The sequence below is a fragment of the Antennarius striatus genome, chromosome 22 (assembly GCF_040054535.1).
Source record: "Antennarius striatus isolate MH-2024 chromosome 22, ASM4005453v1, whole genome shotgun sequence".
Classification (NCBI taxonomy): Eukaryota; Metazoa; Chordata; class Actinopteri; order Lophiiformes; family Antennariidae; genus Antennarius; species Antennarius striatus.
The window spans coordinates 6515042-6532810 of NC_090797.1; the positions used below are offsets into that span (position 1 = coordinate 6515042).

Genomic DNA, 17769 nt, shown 5'->3' on the forward strand with positions numbered 1-17769 from the left:
CCTTTCGTTCGCTGAGGAGTGATTATTAGAGATCCACGAGGATGGAAGCTTTCAGAACCAGAATCCTCAGATCCATTTTATGAAAACATTTCAAATTCATTTAGGGAGGCACAAATATGTGTTTTGACATAAACAACTCTTGTTTATCTGATGCACTTACTTACCTTTGTGACTGGGGGGTTCTTTCAAAATAAAGCGGTAAACCTCCCCCCCCCCACCCTTGGCTGCGTGTTCTGTCAATCATGACCATGTGGTGAAAGCAGCTCCGACTCCCAAACCTTGCCAGCCTCTTCATGTCTGTTTGATGAAATCCCTCATTGCTGAGCTTTAAAGGGCAGGAATGTGATGGAGGCTGGATCTGAGATGACATGCTAAGCATGCTCCCAAGGTGAAACAGTTAGAAAAATAATATGCTTCTCTGAAAGCAGTAATCTCTCTGTAATGGTGTGTAAGATCTGGCCCGAATCTCCCATTTGGTGGTGAAATAAGGAAACTGGAAGATTATGTGCCGGTCCCTTTAGAAATTCTGTTTATACATAAAGTTGGCAGAGGTTTTACTGCTTATTGTAGTTCAACAGTAGCACAGAAAAATCCCTTTGGTCAATAAATGGCTGCTGTGGGCCGCCGCCTGTTTATCATGGCATCGTCACTGTATGTTTAGGATTTTTCAGCAGTACCCAGAGGCTTATGGGTGAAACGGTGAGGGGGATGCGGTCACCTTGGAAACTTGGAAACTGTTATTACCCGGACTGTTCTGGTGTTAGTTGGGTTATCTTGAGTCAGTGGAGGTAGACATCGAGGCTAACTGCAGACCCTTCAGTCCAAACCAATGTTGTATATTCTGATGTCCTGCAGTAATTAATAGGAAACTGGAGTTATGTCAGTTTATAACATCTGCACCATTCTGAGTAACTGATATTTTTTAACTGTCTCACCATATATAATCATATAATAACTCAGACATTGCAGGGAATACCTTTATCATGAAACCTTGACTTGCTCATTCTGACATGGTCACTTTTTTCCTTCTGCAATTTGTTTTCAATCCAGATTTACACAATTAATTTGTCAAGTATAATTTCACAATTCCAAACATGCTTAGAATTCCAAAATGATACACGTCCAGCATTTTATGGAGTAAGAGTTGGGATAAGAAGCATAACTCACAACAACTTCATCTCAAGGATTAGTAATGGTTTTACAAGTCATATTTTATTCCATGTGCTTTACAAGGATATAAATAATCGCCAAAATTACAAAAATCAGTGTGCTGGAAGCCCAAGCCTATGTACATAAGTTGGTCAGCAGTGATGTCACCAAATAAACCATTTCCGTTTTCACTCAAAATACAATCTCTACAATCTACCTGTTTTTCTTCTTCATTTTTTTTATTTCCAACCTTTATTTGGTACCTTTTTTCCAGTGCCATTTACTGCAAATCCTTTATTCTTTTCTCTTTTACATTACATGTATGAACAATGGAGTTGGCAAAATATCTATGTACATTTTATAATTGGACAATGTCTCATCCAAATAAAACAGTAATACTGCGTTTAAAATAGTACATCTGCTAGATAAGAGTAGAGCCCCATGAGAAACGATGGAGGATTTGACCTGACAAGAGTTAGCTAGCCACCTGCAACATTCACTCTGTTTATTAATGATCATCTGCTAGATTCTTTTAAAGGATGGTCATCATTTTCAAACCCAAAACTTTTTCATCTCATCATATCTTAGAAAAATAATGTAACATTAAGACAACAGTAGACAAGAATTGCACAAGAATAATCATTATCATCATGGTAATATAATACTCTCCTATTAAACATTAAAATGTCGGGCAATACGAATAGAATACTTTTAAACGCCAGATGCTGTTTTGTTCAGGTGGGTGCATCATCCGTTAAGACGAAGCACTTTCTCGCATCTTCAACATGTTACACTGAGTCCAATCACATGTACACACTTGTGCATATATCTCTGTATTATTTTCTTGAAGAAAATTAAAAAAAAAAAAACCCTAAAGAGCCAGCCATACGTCCTCTAACCCACATCTAATCCGACACTGACGCATGTCCAGTGGTGCCTTTAAAACAATGTCTGATACCAACAGAGGCCTGAAGATTCACAGGTCATGCCTCACAGCTGGGCACATAAAACAGATCCTGCTGTCGTGGCAAGAAGTTGAGGCTGCTTTCAAATAAGTGTACATTCAGTGCAGACTGCGGTCTTTCGAGACGCAGTCCTGTTAGCATGTGTTTTTAAAGTGTTTACCGTGTCAAGCATCGTGTGGATGAATCATATTTTTATTTTGTAGTCAACCTTAAACACTGTGGAGTAGCATCCATGTTTGGAGTCCTTTGAAAAGAGAGCAACAGGGTCCTTTGTAGTCCATTTTGCATTGTAATGTCTGACAAGGTCCATGTTTAGGGCTGGCTACATTCTTTGCATTCCACAGTAATAGACATGAGCGTCCGGCATTGCCCTGCAAATGAGATGACATCACTTATCTAGAGAGCCCTCACACCCCGCCTCTCCACCGGCCCACCTGCTCAGCAAATCCAAAATGGCCACCATGCGTCAGACAAGCCACATGCTAAACCCTTGACATACGCTTTTTTTTTTTTTCTCTCGGAATAAAATCTGTTTCTTTACGACTGGGGGGGGGGGAATCCATGTGGTTAAAAAAAATTCCAAACACGTACACACTGATGTACTGAAAAAACTGCTATAAAAGCAAAAAATTGCTCACTTCCTCCTGCGTCGCAGGCGAAGCTTAAAGTTGTTTGTCAAAGAAATTCACACTTTTGTTCATATTTTCAAAAAAATAATCTGATAGAAAGAATCAAAAAGTTGAAATACATTCTAGTAGCCTGCTGGATGAACCAGTTGGAGTCAAAGATAGACTGTGCTACATCATCTCTCCTCGCTGATTAAAAAAATGTCTTAAAAGTCTGAATGTTCCTCCGACTGTCATGTTTTGACAACAGCCCCCGTCATCGTCAGCTCCCACTCTGAAGCTCAACGGACAGCTAAAACACTGTCACAGCGCCTAGCAGTGTTCTGGTAACAAATCTCCTTTATGTTGTCAGGGGCAGTTTGACAAAGGGGCTGGAAAGTAGAGGAAAGTGAGGGATGGAGGCAGTCAGAAGGAAAAAAGGAGGAGAGAGATGAAGCCAAATAGTTGCACCCATCAACAGGAAGAATAAAAACCAAAAAGCTGGAGGCGGAACAACCCACTGGTTGACCGCTGACTGACAAACAGGAAGTAGAAAAAAAAAAACCCCAGACCATTTCCCCTACAGGAGGAGGCGAGAAGTGCACCACAGCCCTGGGTTCAAGGGTCATGCACCAGCCCTGCAGATGGGAGGATGGGGCCCAGGCCAAAGAAGGGGAGAGCAGAAAAAAAAGGACAAGGAGAAAGAAGAGAGCGACAGCGCAGCGCCAAAAGTCATCATGCAGTGGACAGGCTCGGCTAACAAGGGCGGGGCGGGATGTTTTTGTTTTTATTTTTCAGCCGGTGAGGTGACGCAGCGGCGTGCGTCGCTCGTGCCCAACTCCGGGGGCGGGGCCCCAGTACGGGGCAACCTCTGAAAGGCACACACACACAGGAGTGGACATGGCGGGTGTATGTTAGAAAATAGTTGTCTCATACTTGGTGTTGACTCCTCTTTTGGCCTCCTGACCCGGCTCCACAATCCATGGCACATTGGCATGGCCTTTCTGGTCCATGGAAGGCTGCTCCATCTGATGCAAAGAGGAAATGAAAAAAAAAAAACGAGGAGAGAGAGAAGAAGAGAGAGAAATTTTTTTCTAAATGATCTGCATATTCTCAATTTGAAAATATTGCAAATTCCTATTTGGATGTTTTCTCTTTTTTTTCATTAAAAAAAAGTCATCATGGCACACTCTGAACTCAAACAGCTGCTGCTGAAGAAAATTGTAATTTTGCACATTATGTGGGAAATTTTCAGATGCAATTTCATGCTTATAAAGTCAGTGAAGACAGTAAGACTGCAGAATCAATCCGACGACGGGTACGCTCCTTATGAATTTATGCAATGGAAAATAACTGAAATGTGAGAGGGAGATGATAGAGATAAGATGACGAAGCAGAGCAGAGATTACACTTTCTCATCTATAAATTTCTAAATGCATGATCCTGCCGGACAGGTGCGGTTGGTATGTGCTGTATTTGCAGCAGCAGCACACTTCCTGTGCGTCCTAACAATCCTGAGCGTCAAAGAGTCGAGGACTCTGCTGCAGTCACTGTGAATCCATTGCAGCCTCAAAGCTGAGAACAAACCAAACAACCTACATTGCTTTCAAAAATAACCCCGCGGCAACCAATCAAGCGGCTGGTTTTTGTTGCTGAGGGTGTTTTTCCACCAACCTATTGGTGTATTTTAAGATAATTTGGAGGGAGGGGAGATGTGACTAAAAGAGCTTCAGTTTTTAGAGTTAGACTAAATTTGTCCTCACAATACATCAAATGCTGATTATGATGTATGAATAAAACATTGAGTACTCTGAAATATAATGTTAATATTTGATGCAACGGACTGATAGAGCTAGTTTTGGAATGCATAGGGTTAATCTCAGAGTTCTGCAGTGCACTAACAAATGTTTCTCTATCACCTCTCAACACTCTGCTACAGTAATAATACCAGCTATATAATTAATCCAGTTCTTTATCCTGTCCTTCTCACACAACAGCAGCAAGACCTTATAATCTTGTTACAGGGTTACAGGATTAAGGACAAGCACACTTTCAGGCTCACAGCAGCACAACACCATCATGCTTTTGCGAAGAACCCGTCTGCAGCCTCGCAACGATTGGAATCAAATTCATCAACCACACATGAAGCAAAAGAAATGAGCCATGTCTACCTTGAAAACACAAATCAACAGCCTGTTTTGATTTTGAGCAGGAGGGGTTGAAACATCAGAGCATGAAGTAACGCTTCCGGGAAATGTGATTGGGTTCATCATCGTAGGCCACCAGCCTCAATGTAAAAACACACCATCTGCAGCCGGAGTGTACCGTACAATTGTGATAATTGGAGATTTTATGTGCTAACTGTGCATGAAGATGTGTATGAAAAAGAGGAACCATAGATCAGAGGGAACGCGGAAAAAAAATAAAGACTTTAATCTGTGTTGTTTTTTTTAAAATCATTCAGCTAAATTTCACTTTAAGTAGTGGATATGGCTTCAAATAGGGCAGGAAAAAACAACAAGTAACAAGAGGAAAAAAAACTCTTATAATATGACCATTTTATGATGTCTGTCTTTCTGTCTGTCTATCCATCTATCTCTCTATTCAAAGGGCTGGATCAGTACAGAATACGACTAACTGGATAAAAAGCCGGTAGTCTGCCTTCGGCTCCATGTTAGCTGTAAAGACACGAGATGGAGGTATCGCACCGTTTTTGTTTTTTTTGTTTTTGGCTAGCACTTTTAGAGGCAATAATTGAATAATGAGACACACTCACTGCAAACACAACAGAAGGGATGCAGAGTCAGTTGGATAAAAGTGACAGAATAAAATAAAAAGAACAAAATAAAATGAAAGCACTTACGGAGAGCGCTTTCTGCTTGACTTAAAGAAAATCAAATGGACATAAAAGAAAAGAGAAGGAAAAGGGTGGAGGACCTGTGACTGAGCTTTGTGAGGAAGATGGAAGAGTCGAGGGGGAGGAAGAGGAGGGTGGAGAGGAGGCCGGTGAGGGGTGTAAATGTGGCCCAGTGACCAGCGGCTGGAGGGGGGCATGATGACCTACAGGGGCAGAGGTCATACACAGGTCAAAGTGAGCCTGCTCTGTAACAGCAACACTGAAACAACACAGCAGCACGGCAAAAAAAAAACAAAACAAAAAAAACCACACGGATGATGGAGCGGCTGCTTGGCAACAGCACGGGACGTCGGGACGTGTTACTGCAGTACAGCGAAGCTAAAGCCAGAGAAGGTCACACCACATTTATAGAGCAACTCCTGCATGACAAAAGACATGCCGGGCGAGATGAACACGGCACAGAAATGGCACAAAACCTCACCCCGCAAGGTTCTACACAAGATAGATCCCCATCTTGATATCAAATTAATTCCAAAGTCATGAAATAAATCAGGCGGCGAGGTGAGACAGCTCACGGTTCTACTTCAGATGCTTTTGTGAAATGCAAAAATCCAAGGCTCCGAGGCCAACAAGAAAGTTCTTTTCACATCACTGGGAGTTTTTAAGCTTCTTTAAGGTGACATAAGATGGTTAAACTCATCTTGCATGCTTTGGATGATGCGTTTCAATCCCATTTGGAAGCTACGCTCAGATTCCAGTCACATGCCAACGCTGATCAAAGACTACAGAGTCACATCAGACACGATCACGATCGGGGAGGACAAGCTAAGTGGATGTTGAGGGAGATTTACTACCAGATAGGTGTGGATACATAACAGCTATGAACAGGAGGGTGTGGAGAAACACACTTGTGGGCAGAGAAACAAAGCAGCAGCGTTTCATAGCACAACGGCTCCAGATATGCTGCAGGATGGAGATTACGTCTGGCAGGTGGCAGGAATATTAAGTGAATCCTGCAGTATCTTTGCCCTGCTGCACACCACAAGCCATTAACTACACACACACACACACACATGGATGGGAAAAGGCAATTAATGGTTAATATAACGGCTGCGCAGTCAGCAGATTGTGTGTTCGCATGACATCGTCCATCATCTCTGTCGGCGTGGGACCACACGCGCTCTTTGCAAAAACACACACACGCACACACACACACCCACAGGAGGAGAGCCACAAATACTGCATGTGGTCTTTTTTTGCATCTTCTCTCACTCTGTCTTTCTTCGCCGTCTCACATCTCAATCTAACTTTAGTTGGCGAGACCATTCCTCCAGCGCCACAGATTCTGCTCCATCATCGTCTCTTTCGTCGTCGGCCAACAGCATGTAAATACGCTTCAATTTCCTTGAAGCACACGGTCATGGCAGCCGCCGTAAACTCTATACCAGCCCCCACCAGTGCATACATTCACCACTGCTCCACCCAAAGAAGGGGAAAGCGTGCGTTGAGTGGGTTAGCGTGACTATTTTAAAGTCGGTCAGGGTAAATGTGAGGTCAAGAAGTTGACTGATAGACTTTGTGACTGTGGTCCGTGGGGGAGGGGGGGGGTAACGCACATATAAACACAGAGAGAGGTTCATGATTGGAAAGGACAAAAGGATCTAATTTCAAAAATCAACTGTAGCCTCTGAGACAACTGTTGAACTGACCTTGTGTATTTCTGAGCAAAGGAATCTAATTACACCAATTACCAGTAGCTGATGGAAATTTGAGAAAAACAATGAAGCTGTATGCAAAGCTCTTGATTTTAATCAAGCCACTTTTACACCATCTGATACTGAAGTTCTTGCACAGCTGTGTTGTTTCAGGATATTAAACATTTTTGTGAAATATTTTGTATTTTGTTAAATTTGACATGGTCTGGTTGACATTTTTTGTTTTTTTTTTAATCAAATGAAATGCATGGGATGAAATATTTAAATTTACTGTAGATGCAACCTGCTGCTATATAATAAAAACATGGTGGTGTGTTGTTTTGCTTCTAGTTTTGAGTAGAGTAAGTTGTGTGACACAAATTACATAGTATCATATAAAAACCTAAAAGTTTCATGCTGCAACTTCTGTGGGTAAATATATAACAGTAATCACCAGACATATACAGTGGTATGAAAAGGTTTGGGCAAATTTTAACTTTTGTACACCCAGGAACCGGATAACATAGAAAGACGAGGGAGAAGGCCAGTGTAAGACCATAGATCAAAGCTAGTGCAAAGCAAATTGTTTTTTCTTACTAGGGGGGGCATTACAGAAAATAATTTAGAAACACCACCCTAAACCATGATGCTGAACAATCTTTGCTTTCAAGTTGTTTTACAGTTGTTGTGAGACCCCCATGTTGTCACTCTGCAGAGAACACGCAGAGAAGAGAACAGCTTGCGATTGATCACCTTATCCTTCCTCATGATTGGTTTCACGTATGTATGTAGGTCAAGACCCAATGAACAAACATATTTTGTGTTCCAATAATCGGTGCTAAAGGTATTTAAATTAATAAACAACCTGGGTAAATTTATGCACCTGCCTACTTTTGTTTAAATAATTATTGCACATTTTCTGAAAATCCTATAAACTTTGTTTCACATCTCAACTATCACTGTGTTCGTCTGCTATATGATATATTTAACTGTTTGCTGATCCAAACAACCAGTGGTTTATAGAGGAAAATTATCAGGGATGCCCAAACGTTTTCATTCCACATGTATTAGGGCTAAAAAAAATTATAAGATTAAAAAATGCACAGAGTGTATATTTCACCTTTGCAGGACTAACTATAATAAATATAACTCTCATAAATACACTCACACGGAGGCCGAACAAAAACCCCCCGGTGGCTCTGCTCTGAGAGCCGACAGGGACGACAAGACCGAATGGACACCGTTAGACCGGGGATCACGAGCACACTAAACAAAAGCGCTCCAGGAGGATCCCACTGCATCAGATTTAAATATGGTTGTGCAAGAATGGAAGACTGGGACGAATTAAAGCAGAGGGAAGCACATCATAGACAGATTCCAGTCGGAAAGGGACAGAGTTGATGGAATGTTGGTCAGATTTCGTTAGTAGCAAATAAATGACTTGTAGAGTTGGTGAGTTGAAGTTTAAGTGAAAATCCATCTTCAATCACACATTTTAAAATCTTGTACTTGGAAAACCCAAACTACAAAGTTTATGCTAAAGAGCTGCAAGATATAGGGGCTCTTTATCATATACTGTATGTATATTTTTATATTTTTTTCAACAACTACCATCCAAAAACAACCAGAGAAGCTCACGTCAGGGTCAGTTAAGGATGGATTTTCCTCTCAAACAGTCGGTATGCAGTGGTGATGCTTACAGATTTGCGGATGTTGACTCGAGGTTTGGGGACGGGTTTGTTGGGCTTGCTGTCAAAGCTCTCGGGCAGCGTCGATGATCCGTGGCCGCTCTTCCTGGCCTGCAGGGCCAGCTGGTAGGCCACCTCGAAGGCCTGGCCGAGAGTCAGGATGATCTCATAAGCCAAGTTCTGAAGAGGAACGGAAGGAAAGCATTGGTGAGAATCCGATGTCATACCATATGAGTGTGATAAGTCCTTTAAAAACCCTGATGTGTGAACTGACCACATCAAAAGCGGTGAAGACGTGGCAGTAGTGGTGACTGGACTTGAGGTCTTTGGTGATGTAGGCAAATGTGGAGAGATCTTCCGGATCCTGAGCCGCGCATGAAATGTTACGAATCTCATGTTCTGCAATGATATTCTGCTGGGACAGGGAAGAGGAAGAAAAGAAGAAAAAAAAGAACGATGGAGGCAGAAAATGAAGAGAGATTATTGATTATCACCAGTGAGCCACTTCATGGAAAAACAAATCTGATTTATTATTTATCTCATTTCACACACACCCCAAAACCATAATCACTGTGGCGCAGATTTTGGTTGGAGAATCGTCTGGAGTCACGGACTTGGAATTTGTCCTCTGGTAATGTCACCAGGGAACACTCAGAGTTAGCTTTGTGTTAATTAAGCACATCTGAGAGCCATGAATTATAGAACAACGAAGCCACAGAAGAAAGTTTTTACACTGGGACAAGACAGTTTTTTTTTTGTTTTTTCTCTATAAAAAGACTGGCCTAATATTTTTGTGGGGGTGGTAAGCAATCATCACAGTGGGACATCAGACAAGTTTCGGAGGGAACAATTACTACTTTTAAAAAAAAGTCCTTTTGAGGTGAACTCAGATAACGCCTGCTAGTTTTCCTATATTTATCATTTATTTATTACATGGTTAATTTCTATGATTGTTTCATTCTCTGCTTGGTGCATAGGTTTCATTTGGATCTGGGGACATGGGGAAAACTGAGAAATAGATTATTTTACACATAGTACTGAAATATGGGAAACATACAAGGATAGGCTTAACAAAAATACAATGGACCACTGCCTGAGGAAGAGAACTGAAAATGATCAGATCATCTGCAAATTATGCTGTAATTTCTGTGTGCATCTGCATTTGTGCATGAATACTTTTTTTTTTTGCTTAGTCATAAAATATAATTTCTCCCTTTGACCCATTTTAGCACCACCTCAGGAGGAGCTGACTGACTGACCGCTTACGGATGTGAAGAAGAACACGATACCAATAACCGACTTGTTTATTTCTAAACTGCCATCCTATAATATTGACAGGCAGGAAATCATTAAACATTCACACCTAAAAAAAAAAACGACCGACACTATTATCTATACATGTTGGACACATGCTGGGCAGCCTTCACTCAAACATCACTCAGGATAGGAGAGGAAAGAGACGACACAATGTGTGAAATTATTTTTCTAGCAGCGCTGAAAGCTATAATTACATTTTCTTTTATGAAAACATTCCATTAAGGATTTAATGAACTGCGGAGGTTATTATTGATTTTTCTTACCTCATCTATCCCATACTGATAATAGCCTGTTTGTGTTTTGCTCTCTTTTACACCTTATTGATTTTTTTTACACCGCATAGCTTTAAATCAGGCGGACTGCAGCTAAAGCAGACCTCAGCGCTGCTGCTCTGGCCATTTCTGACACCAGTTCAGAAAGGCTTGTGTTATTTTATCTCCGGAGAGTATTACCTTGTTAGTAGCGTCGATGAACTTCACTCCTTTGTAGGACACGGAAAGCACGATGGTTGGCACCTTCTTCATCTGTTCCGTCGACTTCTTGGAGTGCACATAAAACAGACAAAAGGGAGCAGAGAGGAAGCAGTGACTTCTCAGGGATTATTCATGTATATTATTTATTTAAAGTCAGATCAGTTGCATTTGAACTTTCACTGCTTCACTGTTGAAAATTATAATTGGTCACAGAGACTAACAATGCATGGATGGACCCTCGGAGCTCATACCTCCATCAAAGGGTGACGGTCCATTTCTCTGCGATAAGCAAATACTTAATTTGTGGATATGCTTTCTAAAGTATTACCATTTATATAACCAAATGTGGTTGTGTGTATGTCAGCGGCTCTGAATCATCAGTGTGTGTAGCTGCGTCTGCAGGAACTTTTTTGTGCCTGTTTTTTTTTTTTTTTTGTGCTATCACAATTACGTGAACTGCAGGGTGTCCACTTATCAAAATCGACATTTCAATTCTTGTCCCCTGCAGATTGCACGGCTTAGAGTAAGAAACTGAAACCCAAAATGCTCCAAGTGGATGTTCTATTTGCGTGTGAATGGTTATTGCTCCCGACAAACATGTGGCTCTTTGCCCGTTGGCCTCTGTATCAACGGGTGAACGGGTGAATCCTGACCAGCGTCTGAGAGCGTTTGATGGTGTCAGACCAGAACGGGGTTACATCGCTGTATTTGGTTCCTCTGCCGTGTCTAAGTCAAATTTATAGAGCTTCTCGTGTGTTTGATGTGTGACTAACACACACTTGATTTATTGTCTTGTAATGTAGTCTTCTCTCTTTACTTATCATCTGGCTCGCTCACTCAATGCTGCTCTCTCAAGCCAAATCCTGCTGATTGAAAGTTAAATCCAATTTGTGATTTGGGACCAATATTTAATGCCCGACCTGTAAAGTTTGGTGGAATCAGTGGATTAGCTTTTGTGTAATCCTGGACCATCAAGCAGATTTGGACAAAAACCTCATAAATAAATAAGCATGATGCTTCGGGATCATGTCTGTAAATTGACTGTGATCCAACCAATCAGTCTATTAGCCCATAAACCACATAAGACTCCTACTATACGTCTCTTCTCATTCTTTTAATTACATACTGGTGCTTCAACCTGCATATATTTAAACTCATTATGCGGTGAGATGCTGTGGAGAATCCTGTGAGATGCAGCAATATGGCACGCCCACCAAGCTGTCATTCTACCTGCCAGGAGATTTTTATATATTCAAATAAATTGATGTGAATTGAGTGTCTTTCCCACATCTTGTCTTTCATCACTTGTCTCTTGGTATCCTTATTTCTCAGGTTTCGTCTTTCCTTTCTATCCCTCCTCTGATCTGTTCTCCGCTATCCTTTCCAGATCTGTTTCGTGTCTTTGTTCCTTTTCTTTTCTCCCTGCTCGATGTGTTCCGCCGCTACCGTTCAGCCTTGTCTGGATCAGGTAGTGCTGCAGAGCTGACAAAGGCAGCACTGCCAGGCTTCGGTGACAGATACCCGGCGAGAGGCTGTGAAGTTGCGATTTAAACATCGACAGCGAAGGGATGGAGAGGCAGATGAAAGGAGGGGGTGCTAGAAACAGGGGTGTTCATGTGGTAATGAAAGCCAGAATGACAAGATGTGCATCTCATTGCACTTAATTACAACCTTGCTTTGCAGCAAATGTGTTTCGAACTGAAGAAGGAGGGAAGTAGGAGAAATAAAGAAGTTCTCTGGTGTGGCAACATAAATATAGAGACAGAAGAAAAGAGCGAGGAGGATGGAGGCACAGAAAGATTTGCTCATGAATATTAAAATTTATCTTCACACTGCAACGGTTCAGGATGAGACTGAGAGATATGAACCAAGGGATCAGAGAAAAGGGGGAGTTGATGTTACTGTAAAATATGGAGAGAGTGAGCGAGCACGAAGAAAAGATGCAATGGCAAGCGAACGGAGAGAACTGAAAAAGAGGAAGAAAAAGAGAACGGGAAGAGAAATGGCGATTTGGCTTACAAGGAGGTCATTGAGTCACCCTGTCAAAGATATTAAAAGTAAATCCCTTAATACGCTTAATCCACAGTGGTGATATGTGAAGTCTAAGTTGTGGAGTGCGAGATTTAGAAGTCCAGTTTTTATTGAGATAACATTTTATATTAAAGGAATATGTTCCGACACTTTCAATTTGATTTATCGCAACTGGGGTTGTGTTGCCGTAGCTTATTTCCACATTATTTTCAGCTTTGCTGTTGTGGGTTCAGTTCCCATTAGATGTTCATAATGTTGCTTGGATCTCTACCAAATAATATCAGCAGTAATGTGTGTCTTTACCCTCATTTTGGCACAAGCGTCTTGTGTGGATTCCGTCCCTCTCAGCTCTTTCACCAGCATGGAACCCAGGTACTGTGGGAAAATATAAGGAGATATAAGGATGCATAAGTAATCAGCATCTATTTATGGAGCTTTACATAATTTTAGAAATGTATTAAGATTCTAACCGCTGCCGGATATTCTGATAGGTCAGTCTTTATGAGCTTGTGTTGTGCAGGCATGTCGTTAAACCTTATTTTTTATACATTCTACAAGTTTATAGGGCAGGCATGAACCAGGAAATCATGTAATATTTTCACAGTAAAAACTTTATGTGCTTTGTTGAATAAATTGAAATTACAAGTTTTAATTTTGCTTTTCTAGATTCCAAAACAATTAAGTAATTTCCCTGCAAGAGATCAATGAAGAATGCTGGTTTTGGAAACATAAGTTAATGTATTTACTTTATAGCATTAGTTGGTTTATGGAGTAAACCTCTTTGTGACAGCTGCACTATGTTGGAGCTGGAGATGCACTCGCCAACAGACTGTGATTAAATCCATCTTGAGAGCCTCTTAGAGGGACATTAACACTAGAATCTGGCAGGGCTCCTGCCTGGACGTGACCCAGTGGTCAGACAGTCTGCACACGTAGCATCTGATTTTATAAAAATGCTACTAATGGCGACAGTGTTTTACAGGGACCTTGTTTATGTCGATATTACATCCTTTTTATGGATGTGGCATTTACAACCTGGTGTTGCCTTTCCTGTTCACGGTTCCTAAAAGTGGGAAGGCTTTTTGTAGATTAAGTAGATTAATATTAAGAAATGTTTGTAGCATCTGGTGAACTCAACAGCAGAAGATTCCAAAATCAAACCTCAAAGGATTCATTTTATAGTGAAGTGTTTAATTATAGGAGCAAAATCCTTTTTATATCATTATTTCTATATTGAATTCAAAGACGTCTACAACATGGCAAACCAGCTGGCTTGACTTGATAGCTATTAAGGGGTTATTGCTTGTTTACGTTGTTAATCCGTATGCTCAGTTTCTATCACACGGTTTAAAGTTAGGTGGTGCTACGAGCTAACAGGAACAAAAACCTGTAACAGTTTATGCGGCTTCAGAGCGGAGTTGTCAAAGCTTAAAATCTTACAGAAGAAGAAAAAGAAGAGGCGACCTCTCTTTTCATAAATGACAATGACATCTCCTGCATAATGGATGAATGTATCCATGGAAGATATTGATTTATATAAAGGAGCACCAGAGTCAACATCGAGGCAACGTTGCCTGTTAACAATCTTGTAATGGTCTTAAAATGATTGCAGGGGCTTACTCGAAGTGGACCCACAATTAATGATATTCCAAAGTGTGACGCTGACATAATAAAATAAAAAAAAGTTATGAGCAATGCTATTAAAAGTGAAGTTTTAGTTCTTTGTAACAAAGACGAAAATGAGAACAGAGTTGATGCATCATTTATTTTATCCTTGTCTTTTTACCATCCGTTCGTCTTTGTCTTTCATAACTGTCTTATCCTCTTAATTTATTCTCCTTCACTGTCTATGTCCCTCCAGCTTGCCAATGTTCACACCAAACCCACTGCCAACCGCTCCTCCGTGGCTCCCGCTCATTTATCTCACTGTCTGAGCTATCCAAAGCTCATCGTCCTGGGACGGCAAGCATTAGAGATGTTGTCATAAACGACTCCATGAAAGCACCTCCATATTTTCCTCCTATGGCCCACCCGTTGTGCCATCTCCAGCATCTTCCAAAAATACATTGCCTGAGCAGTTGTATTTCTGTCAGAAGCCTAATAGTCCATGTGTTGATATCAATCTTCAGAGTTGAGAAAATGAAAAAGAAGAGATTTTTTTTGGGATACTCTATTCACCTCCTCTATCAAATCTCTCTGTGCTTTCGTTCATATTTGATTTCAGCACCACTTTCGATTTTTCTTCTCCCTGCCCTATTTGCTCCAATTTTTCCATCTCTCTCCAACTCCCTTTCCCTCTCTCTTACTTAATCATATAGCTCGCACTGACTATTTTTTCAACACAGTCCCGCCAGACCAATCAGATCATGTATCTCAGATATACCCAATTGTATTACTACGCTTTATTTGTGAATTGGCTTCTCAAATTGCTCTTCTGCGCTGTTCTTACTTGCTCCCAGTAGATGGCCATTCCAGTCTGGATGTTGAGCATCAGAGTTGCAAGCCTTTAGCACAGCAACATGAGTATATAACATCATTTATGTAACTTGCAAAGGTCTAATTTCATTGAAGTTCAGGGAGTGTTCATAGTGCAGACTTGCTGGAGCCTATCCAGCTGAAAACGGGTGAAATGCGGGGTACACACCAGATAAGATTCCAGCTCATTGCGGGGCAAACAAACCTTAACCCTCACAGTCACGGACAATATTTGTTTGACCAATTTGCCTAAGGAAAAACATGAATTTCTAGATGGATTCTGGATTGCTTTTTTTTTTACATTATCTACCAGTTTGTAGACCAACTAATCAATCAAGGAAATCATAAGTTTGGGAAATATAAAAGATATCAGTTATAAAATGACATAAAAGCAGGTGACTGTGATGGTTTAGGACTCACGTAAGCTTCGTAGTCACAGGACTGAAAGATGAGCTTCTCTGGATGATGCTGCCAGTACTGCACCGGAGTGGATGAGGTGGCCTCATTGGGCGGACGCAATGTGATTGGCTCACACCACTCCCCTGCCTGAAATGACAGCAAATCAAATGTCAGCACACAAGTAGGATCACACAAGATTACAAGATGGGGTATGGCTTGTGTAGTGTGTCCCATGTTAACACAATCTGTCCTGATAAATTTAAGTTCATAAGTTCAACAGCTTTCCAGACAGAATATTAACACGCCCTAAAAAAAAAAGAAAGAAAAGAAAAACACTTCAGAGAACAGAGAAATTAAATGTATGGGAAATATGTTTGGTGTCTTACTTTTCTCCCATCATAAACATAAACCTTCACTGCTGCTTTCGCTCTATGAGCTTTCACCATTTACACAAAGCCACATCCTATCCACGGAATTCTCGAATGACTGTTGATCACCAGTCAGTTTGTTTCACAGTCTTTCTTTCTTTGTAAAATGGAACCAGATAACTTCTCTTGTGGGTACATCCTGGGCTGCATATTTATGTGGGTGATCTGATTGCTTGTGTGTAATCCCCTGATGAGTTGGTGGAGGAGACATCTCATAAAAAGATGCAGAGATGTTGGGTAAACAGCACAGCTGTAAGCCTTTAGAAATAGACATTTGGCCAAACCCACGATAAAATCCACCAGCTTAGCAATATTGCATTCCGTTTTTCCCACAAACTTTGACCGGACTGATGTACCCCATTAGATAGGAGGGCTTCTGCGGCTTTTCTCTACTCGTCTGAGTGGGAAGAAGTATATAAACGCTGCCAATACTGCATTCAGATACAGAAGCATTTGAGCCAATCCATCATGGGAATGTGGGGACAATCAGTGAAGAGGAGTGATGAAAAGGATAATAAAATTATTTCCTCTTTTCAATAATAGTTCAGCATTCTATTCTGGGAAAGCTGACTCATAGGAGTCACCTCAGTGCACTGTTTCTAAAAAAATTGGAGGTGGTGGATTCACTGTGACGCACACACAGAGTCAGGATATTTACCAGGGCAATCATAGTAAGTATAGTCTGCTCTGATAAGCTCTGTGATTCACATGGAGACACGAAATGACCCTAATCATCCTGAATGAAAACACAGCTGCTGTCTCAGATGTGTGTGTGGGTGTGTGTGTGTGTGTGTGTGTGTGTGTGTGTGTGTGTGTGTGTGTGTGTGTGTGTGTGTGTGTGTGTGTGTGTGTGAGAGTGCATTTTTGCTGACATACAGTCATAAAGTTTTAATTTTGTGTTTCAATGACGATAAAATTGGCTGTAAAGTTAAAGCACTTTTCATGCAGAACAAGTAAGTGTGGTGTGTTTGATTTTAGAGGACCACACATTAACATTTACATTTTTTTCCTGATTGCAGTTTGCACATTTTGTCATTTTATAGCACAGACTTTCAGGCGTAAATTTAATGTTTGTCTGAATTTATATGAGCTATAAAATGAGAGTATGGCTGCTGGTATCAGAGGGGCTGCCCACTGCAAGTTATAGCAGGTTGAGTAAGCGATATTGTGGAAAGATGGTTGATATTTCAAGTCCGCAGCCAAAACACAATCTCGACTTCAGTCCTCCAGAAGCTGCAGACCCCTAATTCTCCAATGCTGTGATCATTAAAGTCACACATGTGCAAACCTGACTTGAAATGCGACAAATATGACATTGGTTAAAATGAGGATAACACTTGTTTTATGGAGTTTTTGCATCACATCTACATTTCCGTCTGTAGTCCCTCTACAGTCTTTTTCATTCCTTCCCTTCTCTCCCCGGGGAGTGCAGCACATTTAAACTGAGAAAGAAAAAGCAAATCCATAGATAATTGTGAGCTACATACACTGTATAGCTTTTATCCCACTGAGAAATGGGTAAAACATACAAATATAAAGCTAAGTCAACATTATTTGATCAAATATTTGCATAACTCCAACAAAAAAAAAAAAAGATTTCACCAGCACTTTGTTTATGTTAATTTTACTGTTATTTAAATGTAGCAAATTGCCTTTACTTCAATTTAAATTCATTCATATTGGTGAAG

The 17769-nt window shown here is 40.8% G+C and overlaps 1 protein-coding gene across 3 annotated transcripts in view; it reads right to left on the reverse strand.

Annotated features, from left to right (window-relative positions):
* Positions 1–1179: 1179 nt before the first annotated feature.
* The window catches only part of anks1b (ankyrin repeat and sterile alpha motif domain containing 1B), a 175281-nt gene continuing 158691 nt past the window's right edge, over positions 1180–17769 (reverse strand). The window contains exons 22-28 of one of the 3 annotated variants that reach the window (XM_068306593.1): positions 15675–15800; positions 13083–13154; positions 10728–10811; positions 9233–9370; positions 8971–9138; positions 3656–3747; positions 1180–2485 (exon numbers count right to left, since the gene is read on the reverse strand). In XM_068306593.1, the coding sequence (XP_068162694.1) occupies positions 2437–2485; positions 3656–3747; positions 8971–9138; positions 9233–9370; positions 10728–10811; positions 13083–13154; positions 15675–15800 (729 nt within the window). In that variant the 3' untranslated portion in view covers positions 1180–2436. Of the gene's footprint in view, positions 2486–3655; positions 3748–8970; positions 9139–9232; positions 9374–10727; positions 10815–13082; positions 13155–15674; positions 15801–17769 lie in introns of all 3 variants that reach the window. The other 2 variants (XM_068306592.1, XM_068306591.1) reach the window with 2 other exon arrangements.